Source organism: Glandiceps talaboti, chromosome 18 (assembly GCF_964340395.1).
Source record: "Glandiceps talaboti chromosome 18, keGlaTala1.1, whole genome shotgun sequence".
Taxonomy (NCBI): Eukaryota; Metazoa; Hemichordata; class Enteropneusta; family Spengelidae; genus Glandiceps; species Glandiceps talaboti.
Window position 1 is genome coordinate 7,305,357 of NC_135566.1, and position 16,836 is coordinate 7,322,192.

The 16,836-nt window shown below is 35.1% G+C and overlaps 1 protein-coding gene across 1 annotated transcript; it reads left to right on the forward strand.

The window, feature by feature from the left end:
- Positions 1–1,639: 1,639 nt before the first annotated feature.
- On the forward strand, positions 1,640–12,629 carry LOC144449323 (mitofusin-2-like). Its single transcript, XM_078139843.1, has 17 exons — positions 1,640–1,742; positions 2,228–2,351; positions 2,960–3,119; positions 3,837–3,961; positions 4,636–4,744; positions 5,188–5,295; positions 5,698–5,851; positions 6,349–6,416; positions 7,841–7,962; positions 8,423–8,549; positions 9,295–9,399; positions 9,791–9,893; positions 10,218–10,444; positions 10,767–10,922; positions 11,200–11,396; positions 11,966–12,100; positions 12,536–12,629. Exons 1-17 carry the CDS (start codon positions 1,640–1,642, stop codon positions 12,627–12,629), a joined length of 2,217 nt encoding a protein of 738 aa, XP_077995969.1.
- Positions 12,630–16,836: the final 4,207 nt, after the last annotated feature.

Sequence of the window (16,836 nt, forward strand, 5' to 3'; positions counted from 1 at the left end):
TCGTGTTGCGCGATATTAGTCTCCATGCACGTGTGAGAAATTATTGTTTATTACGATGACATATTCATTAGTATTAATGTAGGAGATAATACCAATAGTTTCTTCAAAGACGAACTAACCAAAACCCCAAGAAAAAAGGTAAGTATTGCGACTTTGGAGACCGGAGAGCTACAGTAAGCAAGACGTTTCATCACGTATTCACAGATCAGTCAAGTCAAAGCCACAGGAGTCTGCAGACTACATTTGGAATCCAGACAATGTTGACCTTCAAGCACCGTTACTTTATAGTGTTTCACATTGGGTTATATTTATAGTAGTCAAGTTAAGGAAATCATGTAACAGCCAACCTCAAGTTCTGCATGTCAAAATGTAAAAAAGTTCATAAAGCAAAGATCTTGCATGGTTTTGTTGTTATGTTGATATTATTATGATAATATTAATAATAATTTGTGAAATTGTGTATCTTTTTTTTTGGGGGGGGGGGGCATTTTCTAATTGTGGTTGGTTTGTAAGCTAAAATGGCATAATCCTGACTTTAAATGGATGAAATGCTTTTATTTTAAAAATCCATTATCAAATGCAAAAAGTACATCTATCTACTGCCCTACAGATATTATTCTCCATTATCTTTCTTTGCACTGCCATGGAAAATATGAGTGAGCTAATGATGCCAGGTGCCACCACAAGTTAAAAGACAAATAGTGACAACAAACCCTAGAGTGACAAATATTTTCAGGATGAATGAAGAAAAAATATTGGATAACTATGCATATATGTGCACAAGCGTAATTTATGAAAAACATGAAAAAATATTGATAATTTTGAATGTTTTGACTGATATTTTGATCACCACAGAACCAATGGTACAGATACAGGTTGTTGTGATGCAGAAAACTGGGGTATAAAGTCCATATTTTTGGTTTGAATACTTCCAACTTGGCTTATGTAATCTGTATTGTTGTGATTTAGAATTTAGCCATTCATGCAGCCCTACTTCACATTGTTGGAGAAACCTTTGCATTATTTTTGTCATGAGCCCAAAAGATGTGATTAACCAGCAATTTTTATCTGACAGGCAGACAAATATGTACATCATGCCAAGGATAATGGAAACGTTGTTGTCATAATTCCTTATTTGTGAAAATTTCTTTGATGTTCAAGGTGTAGCAGGAAAAATACGACAGAATGGCTACTAAAAATTTACAACGTAGTAACACTATCCACCATTCACTTAAATACAAAGATGAAGAACACTCACCCCTCAAACGGTTTGTTGAAGCAAAGAAACAAATTAATGGAGTCTTCAAACAAATAGTTACTCATCTCAGTGAAAGCTGTACATTTCTACAAGGTAAGTTACAATTAGCCCAGAAACTTGTCTTGGTATTATTATCTCAAGTAGCTATCGATAGAAAACTGAGCATTTCACATTTGATAGCACAACTTGAATTTGAAATTGCCACCAACAGCTATATTAAATCTAGGTGAATGTTGATGATCAATTATTCGTTTTGGTTTCCAAGTTGGCGGCAAGTTTACTTCACTTAGTTCAGGAGGATGAGGATTTTAAAATTTTATAATCTATCTCGGTGAGATACAATTTCATTGATTTTGATCATGTAATACGAAGTAAAGAATTATGGAATTAGTGTTATTCAACATCTATAAATGTAATGTCAATGGAAATAATAGAATACAAAACTTTTCAAGATATCTCATATTGTTCTGCTGGGGGTTGGGAGGTGCGTTATTCCCAACATTTTCATATGAGGATGTGCGGCCCAAATTGAAAACATCTCCCCATGTTCAATCCAAATAGGCCAATTGTTAGAGATTTCCAGTCACAAACACACCCATAGTTACATGTACAGACTAGTAAGGCTTCTCCTGGGTTGTATTGCATCCTGCATATCATAGATTGTCATGAGCGGAAAATCTTAGTCATTTACCTTTATTCTTTTGCTGTGAAGATTCTCCTAAAGTGTGGGGATGTTTCCTATGTTATCGACCCATGATTTGAGAGTTCACAGATGAAAAGTTGACCCAACATGGCATGTTTAGGGATTTTTTCATGAAAAAGTTACCCGTATGGGCTGCCAGCACATACCCATACATCTTTCTATGGGTGTACCCCACCATGGTTCTGCCCTCAGTAGTCAGCTCTTTCCATGGGTGCTAGCTGATACAGTGACATAATAATAATTTGATTATCAATTTGTGGTTGTAGAAGTTCCTGATCCTGAAACTGTTTCTCAAAAAAATATTGACGATGTTACTGCATATAAAAACAAAGTAGAAGGTATTCTTGAAGTTTTGGCGAGAGACCACATGAAGGTTGCTTTCTTTGGAAGGTAAGCACATATTTACTGTACTAAAACTAGGCTGTATTAGAATATACATTGAATGTACATTGTACATATGTCATTCTGATGTCTAGATTATAGACTGTGAGATACGTCGTGTCACTCCGTCTTGTTGATCGATGTGTGGGGGTACCTTTTCCCCTCATATCGACCCACAAATCAGTCTATAGCTACCCCATCCCCTGATATCCACCCAGGAATCTGTCTACAGCCACCCAACCCTTATATATAAGGTATTTTTTGTACTATACAGGTTGATAAAGATCATAGATACTAAAGTTAAATACTGTACTTCAATAAGTTAAGGGATCTGGCAAATTTGATGAATGATACACTGAATTAGAACGTTTCCTGTTGGGGTCTTGTTTCTACACTAACTTAAGGGTGTGAGAGAGTTCTTTTTGATTTGTTACTCTGAGTTTGGTTGTTTTTGTTGATTTGATTGACATAATTATAGTTGTAAGTGTACTGCTAGGACAAAGTTGTACCAACTGGTATTTGGATGCACACGAAATTATTTCTACATTGACTTGGGGCATTCTTGTAATTTTGCTTTTTACATTAAGTTGGGGTGTTCTTGTTGATTTGATTGACAGGACTAGTAGTGGTAAGAGTACAGCTATCAATGCAATGTTAAAGGACAAAGTTGTACCAACTGGTATTGGGCACACAACGGATTGTTTTCTAAGTATTGCTGGCAGTGATGGTGATGCTTACCTTGTTACGCCACATTCAAATGAAAGACGAAATGTTCAGGTGAGTGAAGGAGAATGAGAATTGAATATGTGTTGTAAATCACATGCTCTGCTTGGTCTTATCATCAAATGTTGCAGCTAGATTTCTGGCAAGTATCCAATGAAGTTCATTGTTAATACATGTAGAAACCATTCTATTAGTTGCCGTTTTATGATAGAATGTACCATGAGATAGGGGGTTCTTGGCAGAATGACAAGGCTGACAGCAGGTCTAAAGGTTAGAGCTTTATTACCAGAATGATGATCTTTAATATATGAGAGAAGGATTTTGGTTTTGATTGGATACTAATCTAAAGATATGATTGATTACTAACAGTGTGCCCTCTAAGCCAATTTGACATGCCACTGACGCACACAATTTCTAGTGATGTACCAAAATTTGGTGTTCCCCTATCTCTTACTATATGGTGACTCACCAGAAATCCCAGTTTTTATCATTTTGACTCAACAAAATTTGGCTATTACTAGAGGGCACACTGGTTACTAAGTCTAGAAATCTCGGTTGCGTAATCTACATTAATTAGATTCGACATTCTCTCAGTTGAAAAATGATTGGTATAAATCAGTATATATTATGAGATATAATATTACAGAATTATTAGCAGTCTTCTTTATCAACAGTGGAATTCATTGTATAACTACTCTTCTTTTTCTGTAGATAGACTCAGATACTTGAATAATAGTTATATCATAATATTTTATGTTTTATGTTGAGTAGACTGTGGGACAACTGGCTCATGCACTCAGCAGTCAGAGGTTGGAAGATCAAAGCAGCCTAATTCGTGTGTTCTGGCCAAAGAGCAGATGTGCAATGTTAAAAGATGATCTGGTCTTAGTAGACAGGTAAGGTCACAGTATTGCTACATTTCTACCTTTAATTTCTTTATGCAAAATACTAGTTTCAGCACAACATTAGTAAATTTACCTGTAAGAAACTAGAAGATGAGTAAGCAATGTTTTGCCAAGATACTTGAATTTCATTTCAATGTCAAATAGTCTGTAGGATATGACATTCATGCCATGCTATCAGCCTCAGCCGTTAGCAAAGATACCCTACAAGATCAACTTGATGTGTCTCTGAAATTGCAAGTAATTAAAGATAATTAATTAGTAGATAAAGCATCTTGAAATGACTCTCCAGAACCCATAGTTTATGAAAATGTCTTTATTTTCTGGAGTCGTGTCCCTTGAAACTTTATGTACATGAAATTCACTAGTGCTCAACTTCTATTATTTTTATTGTTTGAATCAGCTACAGTAATATTGATTATCACTGATGCAATGTGTGAACAAAGAAGAAGTTAATTTGTAACAGACCTATAGGCAATATAGAGTCTTACAAGGCAAGAATTGTAATGGCTTCATATTATTTTGAAAAATCTGTACCGTGGCCTATTCCACTTGGCAAACTTATCCATGAGTAAATGTAGTTACTGTAGCCTCTATGCTATCACTGTGTAGTGGCCAATTACTAAAACAGCTGTGTAACAAAAATGTTATTTCTTCCTTCCTGACAGTCCTGGGGTAGATGTGACAGCTGATTTAGATAGTTGGATAGATAAACATTGTCTGGATGCTGATGTCTTTGTGTTGGTTGCCAATGCTGAATCAACACTTATGAGAACAGTAAGTGATTTTATAGTTATTCTACCGTCTGTCAACATTTGTAAGAACAGTTAGGGATTTAGTCACCCTGACAAGGTCTGTTGTTGTTGTTGTTGTTGTTGTTGTTGTTGTTGTTGTTGTTGTTTGTGTGTGTGTATGTGTGTGTGTATGTATGTATGTGTATGTGTGTGTGTGTGCGTGCATGTGTGCATGACTCTGTCTGTCTGTCTGTCTGTCTGTCTGTCTGTCTGTCTGTCTGTCTCTCGGTCGGAGTGTATTTGTGTTAAACTGTATGCACTAGCAATTGAGCATATGTTTATATGTATACATGTTAGTGTGAGTGTATTTGTGTTGTTGAGTGTGTACATGCTAGTGTGTATGCATGCATGTGCGGTCTTTACCTCTATACTGATAATTGGCATTCTGATATAACATACATTCTTATCTTTGTTCTTCACTTGCAGGAAAAGAGTTTCTTTCACAAAGTGAGTGAAAGACTGTCCAAACCAAACATCTTTATTCTAAATAATCGCTGGGATGCCTCTGCATCAGAACCAGAATCAATGGAAGATGTAAGTCAGTCTTTCATGTTTTACACTTACATTGTATCTGTTTGGGAAATATTAATTGTAGCATGGAAGAAACTAAAAGTGGTGATAAAAATGACACATTATAATGTGAATGCAAAAATCAGTACAGGACAACCAAAATAGTACAGTATGGTACAGAAGGACAAGACAAATCTTCCCAAATTCTGATTAAAATGTGATCAAGAGGCTTGATTCAGTTTTCCATATTTTGCCTCCACTGTGTTTGGCCTTTGTGTTCTCTTTTGTTTATACATCAAGTGACTGCCTTGAAAAAATCAGATTGAATGTTCCCAGAGTTGAAGTGAGAAGTAACAACATTGCTATGTGTGTACATCAAAATCCAAAGTAACAGAGTGTAAATACTTGGTGTTATATATTTTACAGGTCAAGAAACAGCATTTAGAGAGATCTATAAATTTCCTGGTAGATGAACTGAAAGTAGTGACAACCAAACAGGCAGAGAATAGAGTATTCTTTGTCTCGGCGAAAGAAGCCTTGCAGTGTAGGATACAGAAACAACAAGGCATGCCAGAAGAAGGTACGTTTTTATTTATGACATTCCTGTGTTTTTGGTAAAATATGGTAACCCTGGTATTAACAGAGAAGGGAAATCTAGTAAAAGTGGCATAGATTTTAATACCATGTACCATCATTTTGGTGGGGAATTCTGGTAGCATAGAAGGGAAATCTGGTAAAATGAAAGCTCATCTGTGGGAACGTTCCGTCTATGTACATAAATTTAACTTCACTTTGCACCAAGTAGTGTACCAAAGCTTTCACGAGGTATCCACCATGGCTTTGTTGTCAGTGTTTAGTATAAAGGTTTGATATGTTACTGTATTGTATCACTATCATGCAATACAATGAATTAAAATTGAGAATTGAAAGAGATTGAAAGTATACACAGAAAGCATATAACCATGTTATAATTTTGTTACTGTGAAATACAATGGAATGAAAATGAGAAATGAAAGAGAGTCCTGACATAATCACAGATGGCATCTAACCATGTTATAATTTTGTTTCTGTTGTCAGGTGGAGCGTTAGCTGAGGGTTTTCAGACTAGACTGTTTGCGTTTGAAGATTTTGAAAGAAAGTTTGAGGTAAGCTTTGTACATAGAGAATGTATATGAAATGAAGTGAGTGAAGGTCTAATGTCAGATTTGCTTTAAAATGTACGTCATAACTCTTAAAAAGTTTGGACCTGAACAAAAAGAATGTTCCCATTTAATCCTTTTGGCTTCAAGTCTAGTGTAGAAACTGTAAAGATATGTAGAAGTAGACATAACAAAATCTTTTAAGAATATCGCTTGAGAAATCAAACATTTTAGCAGTAATTGTCATGCACCATGATACCAAAATCCCCCTGTACTTCCAACATGCTGTGCCGAGTGTTTTTAATCAAATTCAGTTGTTTACTTTTCCTGTTTGTAATAAGTTTTGCATGTAAATGCTTGCTGGTTGTATTTCCATTTGAATTTAGTCACTTAAAGTTGTGTTATCTGTCATGCTGTAAGTATTTTGGTTTTAAATTGCTGATGGTGTGTTTGGCAGTCTCATTCTTTCCATGAATGCATCTCTGTGACAGCTGTGAAAACCTTAAGTAAGTATTTTGGTTTTAAATTGCTGATGGTGTGTTTGGCAGTCTCATTCTTTCCATGAATGCATCTCTGTGACAGCTGTGAAAACCTTAAGTAAGTATTTTGGTTTTAAATTGCTGATGGTGTGTTTGGCAGTCTCATTCTTTCCATGAATGCATCTCTGTGACAGCTGTGAAAACCTTAAGTAAGTATTTTGGTTTTAAATTGCTGATGGTGTGTTTGGCAGTCTCATTCTTTCCATGAATGCATCTCTGTGACAGCTGTGAAAACCTTAAGTAAGTATTTTGGTTTTAAATTGCTGATGGTGTGTTTGGCAGTCTCATTCTTTCCATGAATGCATCTCTGTGACAGCTGTGAAAACCTTAAGTAAGTATTTTGGTTTTAAATTGCTGATGGTGTGTTTGGCAGTCTCATTCTTTCCATGAATGCATCTCTGTGACAGCTGTGAAAACCTTAAGTAAGTATTTTGGTTTTAAATTGCTGATGGTGTGTTTGGCAGTCTCATTCTTTCCATGAATGCATCTCTGTGACAGCTGTGAAAACCTTAAGTAAGTATTTTGGTTTTAAATTGCTGATGGTGTGTTTGGCAGTCTCATTCTTTCCATGAATGCATCTCTGTGACAGCTGTGAAAACCTTAAGTAAGTATTTTGGTTTTAAATTGCTGATGGTGTGTTTGGCAGTCTCATTCTTTCCATGAATGCATCTCTGTGACAGCTGTGAAAACCTTAAGTAAGTATTTTGGTTTTAAATTGCTGATGGTGTGTTTGGCAGTCTCATTCTTTCCATGAATGCATCTCTGAGACAGCTGTGAAAACCGCAACCAAATTTTAAACACCAAAACTCCAAAGTTGTGTTTTTTTGCTTTAAGTTTTTGTGGTTGCGTAATTGCTGGGTTTTTTCTGTTGTCCAATCTCATGATCTGTAGGAATGTATTTCTGAGACTGCTGTAAAAACCAAGTTTGAACAACACAGTAAGGAAGGAACACAGATTGTAGAACACATTAGGACCATCATGGATGAAATCCTCCAAAAAGCCACACAGCAGAGGTAAGACTTACCAAACATTGAACTCACAAACAATCATTTCTCACAAAAATGACATCTTTTCAATTAAAAGCACAAATACAAGGGAAGTAAATTTTCATACTTCTAATTTTTTTTTCACTCTATAGCCGTAGAACCTTCATGCCATCAAAAACAAGAGAAAATCATATTATGAAAATTATTTTTGTTGTTTTTTGAATCCTACAAATTAATTCGCATCAAATTTCTAATCAAGGCTTACACTTATTAGATCTGAACGTCCAGAAATTATTTGGTGCCAAAAAAAAAAAGGGATAAAAATAACCAAACAAAGATGGAGGCTGCCTGACTAAGAGCCAGTCTATTGTTTGTGATCTTGTATGTCGGCATAAAATAAACCATATGACAGAACCTCAACTTGTGAGATGAAAGAAAACCCTGAACAATTATAGTAATGAAATGTCATAAATATCTATGATTAAAGGTTGGATTGCATAGAACTTCGCAAAGAGAAAGGAGACCAGCTAGATTACATGGAAAACCAACTGAAGATGTTGGCACAAGAATGTCGAGAGAAGATCAAAGAACTGTCTGAAGAAGTAGAGAGAAGGGTAAGGATATTCTATGGTTTGATATCACAAACACATGGCTGTGACTGTAAGTCAGTGTAGCGAAATCACTTGGTTTGGATTCAGAATGTGTCATTTTTCGTACAATACATGGCAAAGTTATACGATTGGTTCCTTTCATATTCAAAAATGACTTGCTGCAGTGGAGAAGTTCTGAGAAATTTAGTAAGGGTAAGATTTACTTTTTGTCAATTTTTTTTTGTAATAACCCTTCCAACGACCCCCGGCCCCACACACTTATACCTACACACTCACGTGTGTACACACACACACACACACACACACACACACACACACACACACACACACACACACACACACACACACACACACACACACACACACACACACACACACACACACATACATGTACATGCATGCATATCTACACATATACACAGCCATACCTATACATGCACGCACACATACACACACACACACACACACACACACACACACACACACACACACACACACACACACATACATATGTACACAACCAACATACACTCACAAACATGCATATCTACACACACATATTGCATGGAATCAAGCTACATTATTTGATGAAAGCTAGTCTATACTTTATTTTTGTCCTCAATGATGGACGTTTACACTTTGATATCATGAATTCAAAGATTATAAGACAAACAGTTTTTTAGCATTGAACTTCAAATCTGTCCTGATCAGTGATTTAGGACATTTACCTTGATATCATAATTTACAGGTATCTGGTGCTTTGATTGAAGAGATTAGACGTTTATCTGTATTAGTGGACCACTTTGATAAACCTTTTCATCCAGACCCATTGGTAGTCAAACATTATAAAGATGTAAGTTATTTATCTGTTTTTAGTTAGTCTAGTGCTATATGCATTACGATCATCTCTATCATAAAGTCAAATGGATTTCTCTAGAACAGAATTCCCATTTTACCACCTTCAGCAATATTTTATGATATTGGAGCTTTAATAACAAAATGACATTATTACATTCTCACTTCACTTATATTCAAATTGGAGGTTGAGTTTGTAGTAAACTGAATTGTACTGTCCTAAAATTCTTTGTGTATTGTATTCAACATTTACCTACTAAAGAATATCTGGCCTTTAAAAAAAGTTCATTGAATATGAAATAACTGCTGTGAACAAACCATCAAGTTTGAAAAGAATTGTTAATTTTATTGCTACATTGTTACTAAATGAATTGTTGTTATTTACATAGGAACTACAAAACTACATTGAGGAAGGGATTGGGCGTAACCTATCTGCTAAAGTATCTAGTGATCTGACACAGGCAGTACAGATAACTGGCAAACAAATGAAAGGTAAGAATTCTACCGAAATTTCTGTAATATTCATTTATGAGGGAAACTTGTAGGATAATGACATTTATTACGTATGTACCAGAGGTTACTTGCACCATTGCTCATGTATACTAGTGGTATTTGCACTGCAGTTTTATTTGCACATTATACCTGCATGCAAATGGTATGCAAATGAGGAAATGGTCGTTCGTTCTAGATGCAAGCATGTGATTGGTTAAACCGCAACTATTCTAAAAATAGACATTGTCTAAACAAAAGCACTGGGCACTTGGCCGTGTGAGGGCACTAACCTGCATAATTACGGTAATAATATTCCTTTCACAGAACAACTAACAGCGCTGCTGCCAGAAGAACAGAAATCAAGTGGTTTGAGTGTAATAGTATTTCCACGGTCTGACTTTGATCTCAGCTATCGACTGGATTGTAGGAATCTATGTGGAGACTTCAAGGAAGACCTGGAGTTCAAATTCTCCCTTGGATGGACAGCATTGGTTAACAGATTCCTTGGACCTAAGAATGCTAAGTTAGCTTTGATGGGTCTGGATCATGTGGTAAGTAGTTGATAAGAGTTTATCGTATACTGAGTGCAAAACCATGCTGTATAACTACTTGATTCAGAGCCATGTATATGACCAAACATGTTTGATGCCATGCTGCACCACTACATCTGGTTCAGGGCCATGCTGTATAACCATACATAATCAGGGCCAGGTTGTATAACCATACATGTTTATGGATCAGGGCCAGGCATAACCATATATGACCAGGGCAAGGCTGCATAACCATATATGATCAGGACCATGTATAACTATACAGTGTACGTGACCTATTCTGCTAAACATATACAATACTATTGTTCTATCCATGTTTCAGATACCAAGACCAATTACAGCACCACAATCATCATCATCATCATCAAATGGAGTATTGGAAGCTACAAATCAGGATGACTTGGCTGTATCTGTGATGACAGGACTGTCGGCTTTAACATCACAAACATCAATGGGACTTATGGTGGTTGGTGGTATTGTGAGTATCTCTCACTACTATCTAGTAGATGTTTTCTTGATGTAATGGTGGTCTAAAGTTTGAGATCCTAGAACAACTATGAATTAGTTATCACTATTCTGATTTGATACATACCAGGTGTGTAATGTGATCACTGTAATGATTTGATACATACTAGATCTGTAATGTGATCACTGTAATGATTTGATACATACTAGATCTGTAATGTGATCACTGTAATGATTTGATACATACTAGATCTGTAATGTGATCACTGTTATGATTTGATACATACCAGGTGTGGAAGGCTGTAGGTTGGCGTCTCCTTGCTGTAGGATTTGGACTATATGGGTGTGTGTACTGCTATGAGAGACTTACCTGGACCAACAAAGCTAAACAAAGAAGCTTCAAAGCACAGTTTGTAGACTACGCTACTGAAAAACTACAGCTGATGGTCAGTTATACCAGTTCCAATTGCAGTCATCAAGTTCAGCAGTAAGTACAAGATCAGCTATCGCCAAGCTAACACAGACACAAAGTAAAAGGAACAATTGTGAGATGTTGATGTAAACTAGCAACAGAGTTGATGTAATTACATTCACAGTAGTGGTGTTTCTGATAGCAAGTCTTCCTCAAGTGGCAACATATTCAACCTTATTCAGTGTTTACACTCTTTTGATTCAAAGATGATTACATCTCCATAGCCAAGGCATTGTTAACACTCACATAATCTACCACATGTAACAACATTTGTTTTAGTTTGTGTCTATCTTAGTTTGCCGATAGCACATTTTCCATAGTTATATTATTCCAAAAAATTGGTTGAAAGGTCTTTGGGCTATAGGAATAGATTCCATCCACTTGGTGGTTTCGTCTAGCCATGTCTCTACTGTGCATAGGTAAAATTCTCATCCTAACTAAAAAATGGGTCATTAACTGTACAGACTTGGCAAATTGTTGAAAAATATAGTTTTCAAACTGTATGTCTGTATCCTATCTTTCTTGTTTTGTTTTTTGTGTAGTTGAAGGTATAATGGTAATATATTGTATACTTTTCATTTCAGAGAGCTGTCCAGTGGTTTTGCCCAATTGTGTCGCCAGATAGACGCAGCTAAGGCAGATCTCAACCAACAAATCTCTGCCCTGAATGAAGAAGTCAAAAAACTTGAAACAGTTCAAAACGATGCCAAAGTTCTGAGGTATGATGAGCAAATATCCTCTCCAAAAAGAATTATGTGAATGCTGTCACTGATTGCTTTACCACTGTAAGCCTTGACATTTTTGCAAAAGATTTGTTTTTTGCTTAATATTTCACTTGAAAGCAAAGACACAAAAATAAGTATTGACTTAAATATCCCTTTGTTCATAAACAGTTTATCAGGTATGGAAATGCATAAAAATTAGTCTTTGAGAATTAGTTGAAGAGTGGAGAATCAGTTGAAGAGTATAAAATTGCAAAAAAAATAGATAAAATCTTTGGCAAAAATATTTAGGTTCACAGTGTCTTAACCAGATTTAATTCCAATCGATTTTAGACTCACACTATAAAATGATTCAGACATTTTTAACAGCAAACCTTATGTCAGATCTCTTTGTAACTGCTCATTCATTTTATTTATTCAATTTTTTTCCAGGAATAAGTCTGGTTGGTTAGACAGAGATTTAGATGATTTCATCAAACAGTATATGGACACTACTCCTACTGCTGGTACTACTAAAGAACAATGAACATTCACCAGATATGTATGAAGTAACAACCACCATTATCCAGAATTTCAATCTTATCAGAGAAGCACTCTCAAGATGACCTTTGACCTGCTACTATCAACTTGATATATGACCTTTGTCCTGCTAAGATATGAAGTCAAGACAATATGTATAATTGCTGTCGCTGTGATTTGATAGAACAAGTAGTGGATAACATGGATGTGTGGAAATTAAGTATTGAGTCTGCCATGTGGCTGATACAAACTTGGTGCAAATGTCTGTGAACATTTATAAACTTGCCATAAATGTCAGTTAACATTTACCAGATTATCTTGTTCTTTAGACATTAATTGTTGTGTAATCTCGTGGTGTTCATGGAAAGTAATTCAGCGTTCATGGAGAGTCATTCAGCATCACGGAAAGTCATTGAGAAATTACGGAAAGTCATCCAGCATTCATGGAAAGTCATTCAGCTTGCATATAAAGTCATTCAACATTCATGGAAAGTCATTCAGTATTCACGGAAAGTCATTCAGCTTGCATAGAAAGTCATTCAGCAGTCATGGAAAGTCGTTCAATATTCACGGAAAGTCATTCAGCTTGCATAGAAAGTCATTCAGCATTCATGGAAAGTCATTCAGTATTCACGGAAAGTCATTCAGCTTGCATAGAAAGTCATTCAGCAGTCATGGAAAGTCGTTCAATATTCACGGAAAGTCATTTAGCTTGCATAGAAAGTCATTCAGCAGTCATGGAAAGTCGTTCAATATTCACGGAAAGTCATTAAGCTTGCATAGAAAGTCATTCAGCATTCATGGAAAGTCATCCAGCATTCATGGAAAGTCATTCAGCTTGCATAGAAAGTCATTCAGCAGTCATGGAAAGTCATTCAGTGTTCATGGAAAGTCGTTCAATATTCACGGAAAGTCATTCAGCTTGCATAGTCATTCAGCATTCACGGAAAGTCATTCAGCTTGCATAGAAAGTCATTCAGTGTTCACAGAATAAACCTTTTAAAAGATATTACAAAAGTTTATCAACATATACCATTTAAATTGTTTTTGAATTCATGTATATAACATAAAATTACTTCAAAGTATTGTATGCAAAGTTGCTGCAGAAAGACTGAAGAAATTGGGTCTATGTTTATGTTTGTCACACTATAGACCCCAGAGTGAATGTCAATGGTTATGTATACTTATTTTTGATATAATGCAAAGTGAAATGGCATTGAAATTATTGTTATTGATGATAGAAACCAAGGCTGGTTTGCATAACTGTTGTAGCTGAGGTGATTCAAACCAAAAATGATATCGCAGTGAAGGCTTGGTGCAGTGCTCTTCATGTGTGTTGTTCCTGCTTTCCACCTTAACTTTATGTTTGCATTTGTATTTTTGTATAAGGCTAAGTTACCTTTACAAATTAACCCATAATTCAATAGTAAAACTGTAAAAGTCCATAGCAATGAACTAGTGTACGTTGTAAATTAGTCTAAATGAAATAAAATCATGTTTATCTCTCAAATTTTATTTTCTGTAAGTTTACCTTTAAAGCTCCACTTGCTGTAACTGGAGTATTATTTTTCTGACCAGACAACCAACAATCATTTTATTAAAATGCAAATAATTAGACACTGTACATGTCATTTAATGGCCAACTTTATCCATAGTTATTGTAGGACAGGTTGAAACATGATTGTGTTGGGGGCACGGATTTTAGGGTGTGGACCTAAAAATCAATTTGATTACATTTTATTTTGTACTGTATTACGTGTACAACTACTCAAATATGTTTACTGACAGATGATTGAATACTGTTCAGGGTATACAATATGCAAGTAAGTCATTATTATAGCTGACAAAACAGTTTCAAAAATACATTCTAGTGCAGCTTTAGTACCAAATTGTTGGATGGTCATGTACCCCCTAACTTGGTCAAAAATATCAAATATTCAGAACACACTTTCCCCTTAATTAATTGATACAAGGACATAGCTATTAATTAGTTGATTTGCATCATGTATATGTAGATATTTATTTAAATTAATATTTTAATATTTTCAAATAGAATTAATTTCACCCAAAGAACAGTGATTAATGGGTATTAATAACATGAATTTTTCATAAGAATTGTTTTCATTACTTCTGATGAGTTTATTCATAATTTTATAAACCATTGAACAGATCAAGTGTAATTTCTGTTCTAATGTATCTAATAGTTTACTACTGCTGTCCTGTATGTGTCCAGGGATTTATTATGTCTTTTCAAGTCTAGAAATTTATGTTTGCAGGCGTTCTGCTAAAGTTTAAACTCTAAAATGCACTGCTAGGATTGTGTGCTAACCGCTACACTACCAAATAAAACAAATTATCGTGTCCTTATTTTCATTTTTCTATAATTTTGGAGGCTATTTATGGAAAATTTTGACATAAATGAAAAATGCCAGATCATTTTTATTACTCAAGTCTAAAATATTTTTGCAATTCACCAAAAATTTACTGAACTGCAACAATTTTTGTTCGGATAATTTTGGCGGGAAAATGCTGGGTGCTAGTGATAATAGTACATTTATATGTTTTCAGTCATGATTTATGTTGAATACTTCGATATACTTTCAAGTTGCAATTGTTTGTAGCATAACTCCTTTTAGAAGTGTTTGTGATATGTTTTTTTTTTGCCTGTTATAATTTTGTGCTTATTTTTTCTTAGCATGACATTCACAAGCCATTAGCGGTCCAAGTGCAACAAACCCGCGGGCTTGCCTGGCGAAAACGGGTGTCATAAAAGTTGTTTGCATCTCTAAAGCTGTTTGTAGCGTTACTTATAATAGCCTAATAAATTGATAACAACTGATATAAGACAGAGATAAGGTTTGCCTCAATTGCAGTCCATGCAGACGGCCGAATAGAGGTTTTACAGCTGTTTACTTGTGTTATGTAAGAGCCCATCATCACATGTGTAAATATTGGTACTCTTTGATAACAAGTCAACTTGCTTGGCTAATGGCTTGTCCCAGTAATGGGACGTTGTCAAATTTCAAACCTATAAGGAATTAATTTTTGTACTGTTAATCTTTCTCAACTCATTTTATGATGCAGTTTATTTTACAGGTCAGAGAGTGACCAAAGTATTTTTTTTTCTTTTGCACATTGATTAATATGTAGTGTATAACACAAACGAAAAAAAAAGACAAATCACTGTGTAAGATACTCCAAAACACATTACAGGACAAATCTTCTTCATGCTATAAGCAAGGATAAAATATGGTCTATGTATACAATACCCAAATTAATTTTCTTGTAGTGGCTCTGAACTCAGAGTATAAATAAGTTACCTAGTATATTTTGGCTAATCACTTGACCATCTTCAGCCGTTATTTTATACGATTCATTGCCATAGACTTGTTATATGACTGGACGAGGGTGTCGTACACTACCGGTTTTTTCACACCCTCATTCCAGTTACAATGTTAGTGATACTATGTAATCATGATGTCTTCTTTCACTGAAGAAGGCCGAGTGATTCAGTCAAAATCTACTAGGTAAATTATTTACAACCTGAGTTCAGAACTTATACAAAATGTGATTCCTTAGCAAAAAAAACCCAACATTTTTTTGTTTCAAAATGATTTGAGTTTTCCTCATACCCCAAGTAGCTAGTGACTACAATTCATTTCTTTTTTAGTGCAAAAGACCTCGATGTAACAGTTAAATCATCCAAAAATGTATGAAAATACCACGGAATGCGACAGCATACCAGTAATATACATAACTACTATTGTATATTTTCATGAATTGAAATACAAATAATGAACTGCTTAGTTGTGAAATTTAAGCTTGCCTAAAACATTTAAGTATTTTTGTGCAAAGATGGATTATTGAGCGAAATATTCAGATTTTACACTATTATTTTGGGTTCAGAATTTCTTAGAGAGTTAGGTCTTCTGAGATCCAGCAAAACAATATATGGAGAGAACAACTCTTTGTTGGTTTGATTTGTGGTGTTCTGTGTATATATATATATTAGCTGTGATGTCTCTGCAAGGATGTCAACTCTACAAATTCAAGTGTGCCTTTGTGTATTCCACTGATAGAATTTTTATCTCTCATAATTATATATATGTATTATCTGCTGTAATGAACATAAATGTTGATATAGATTGATTCCTATTAAATTCAGTGTCCTGGGCCCTCTTGGTTCTTCATCTTCATGCTGTCATGGTTACTGG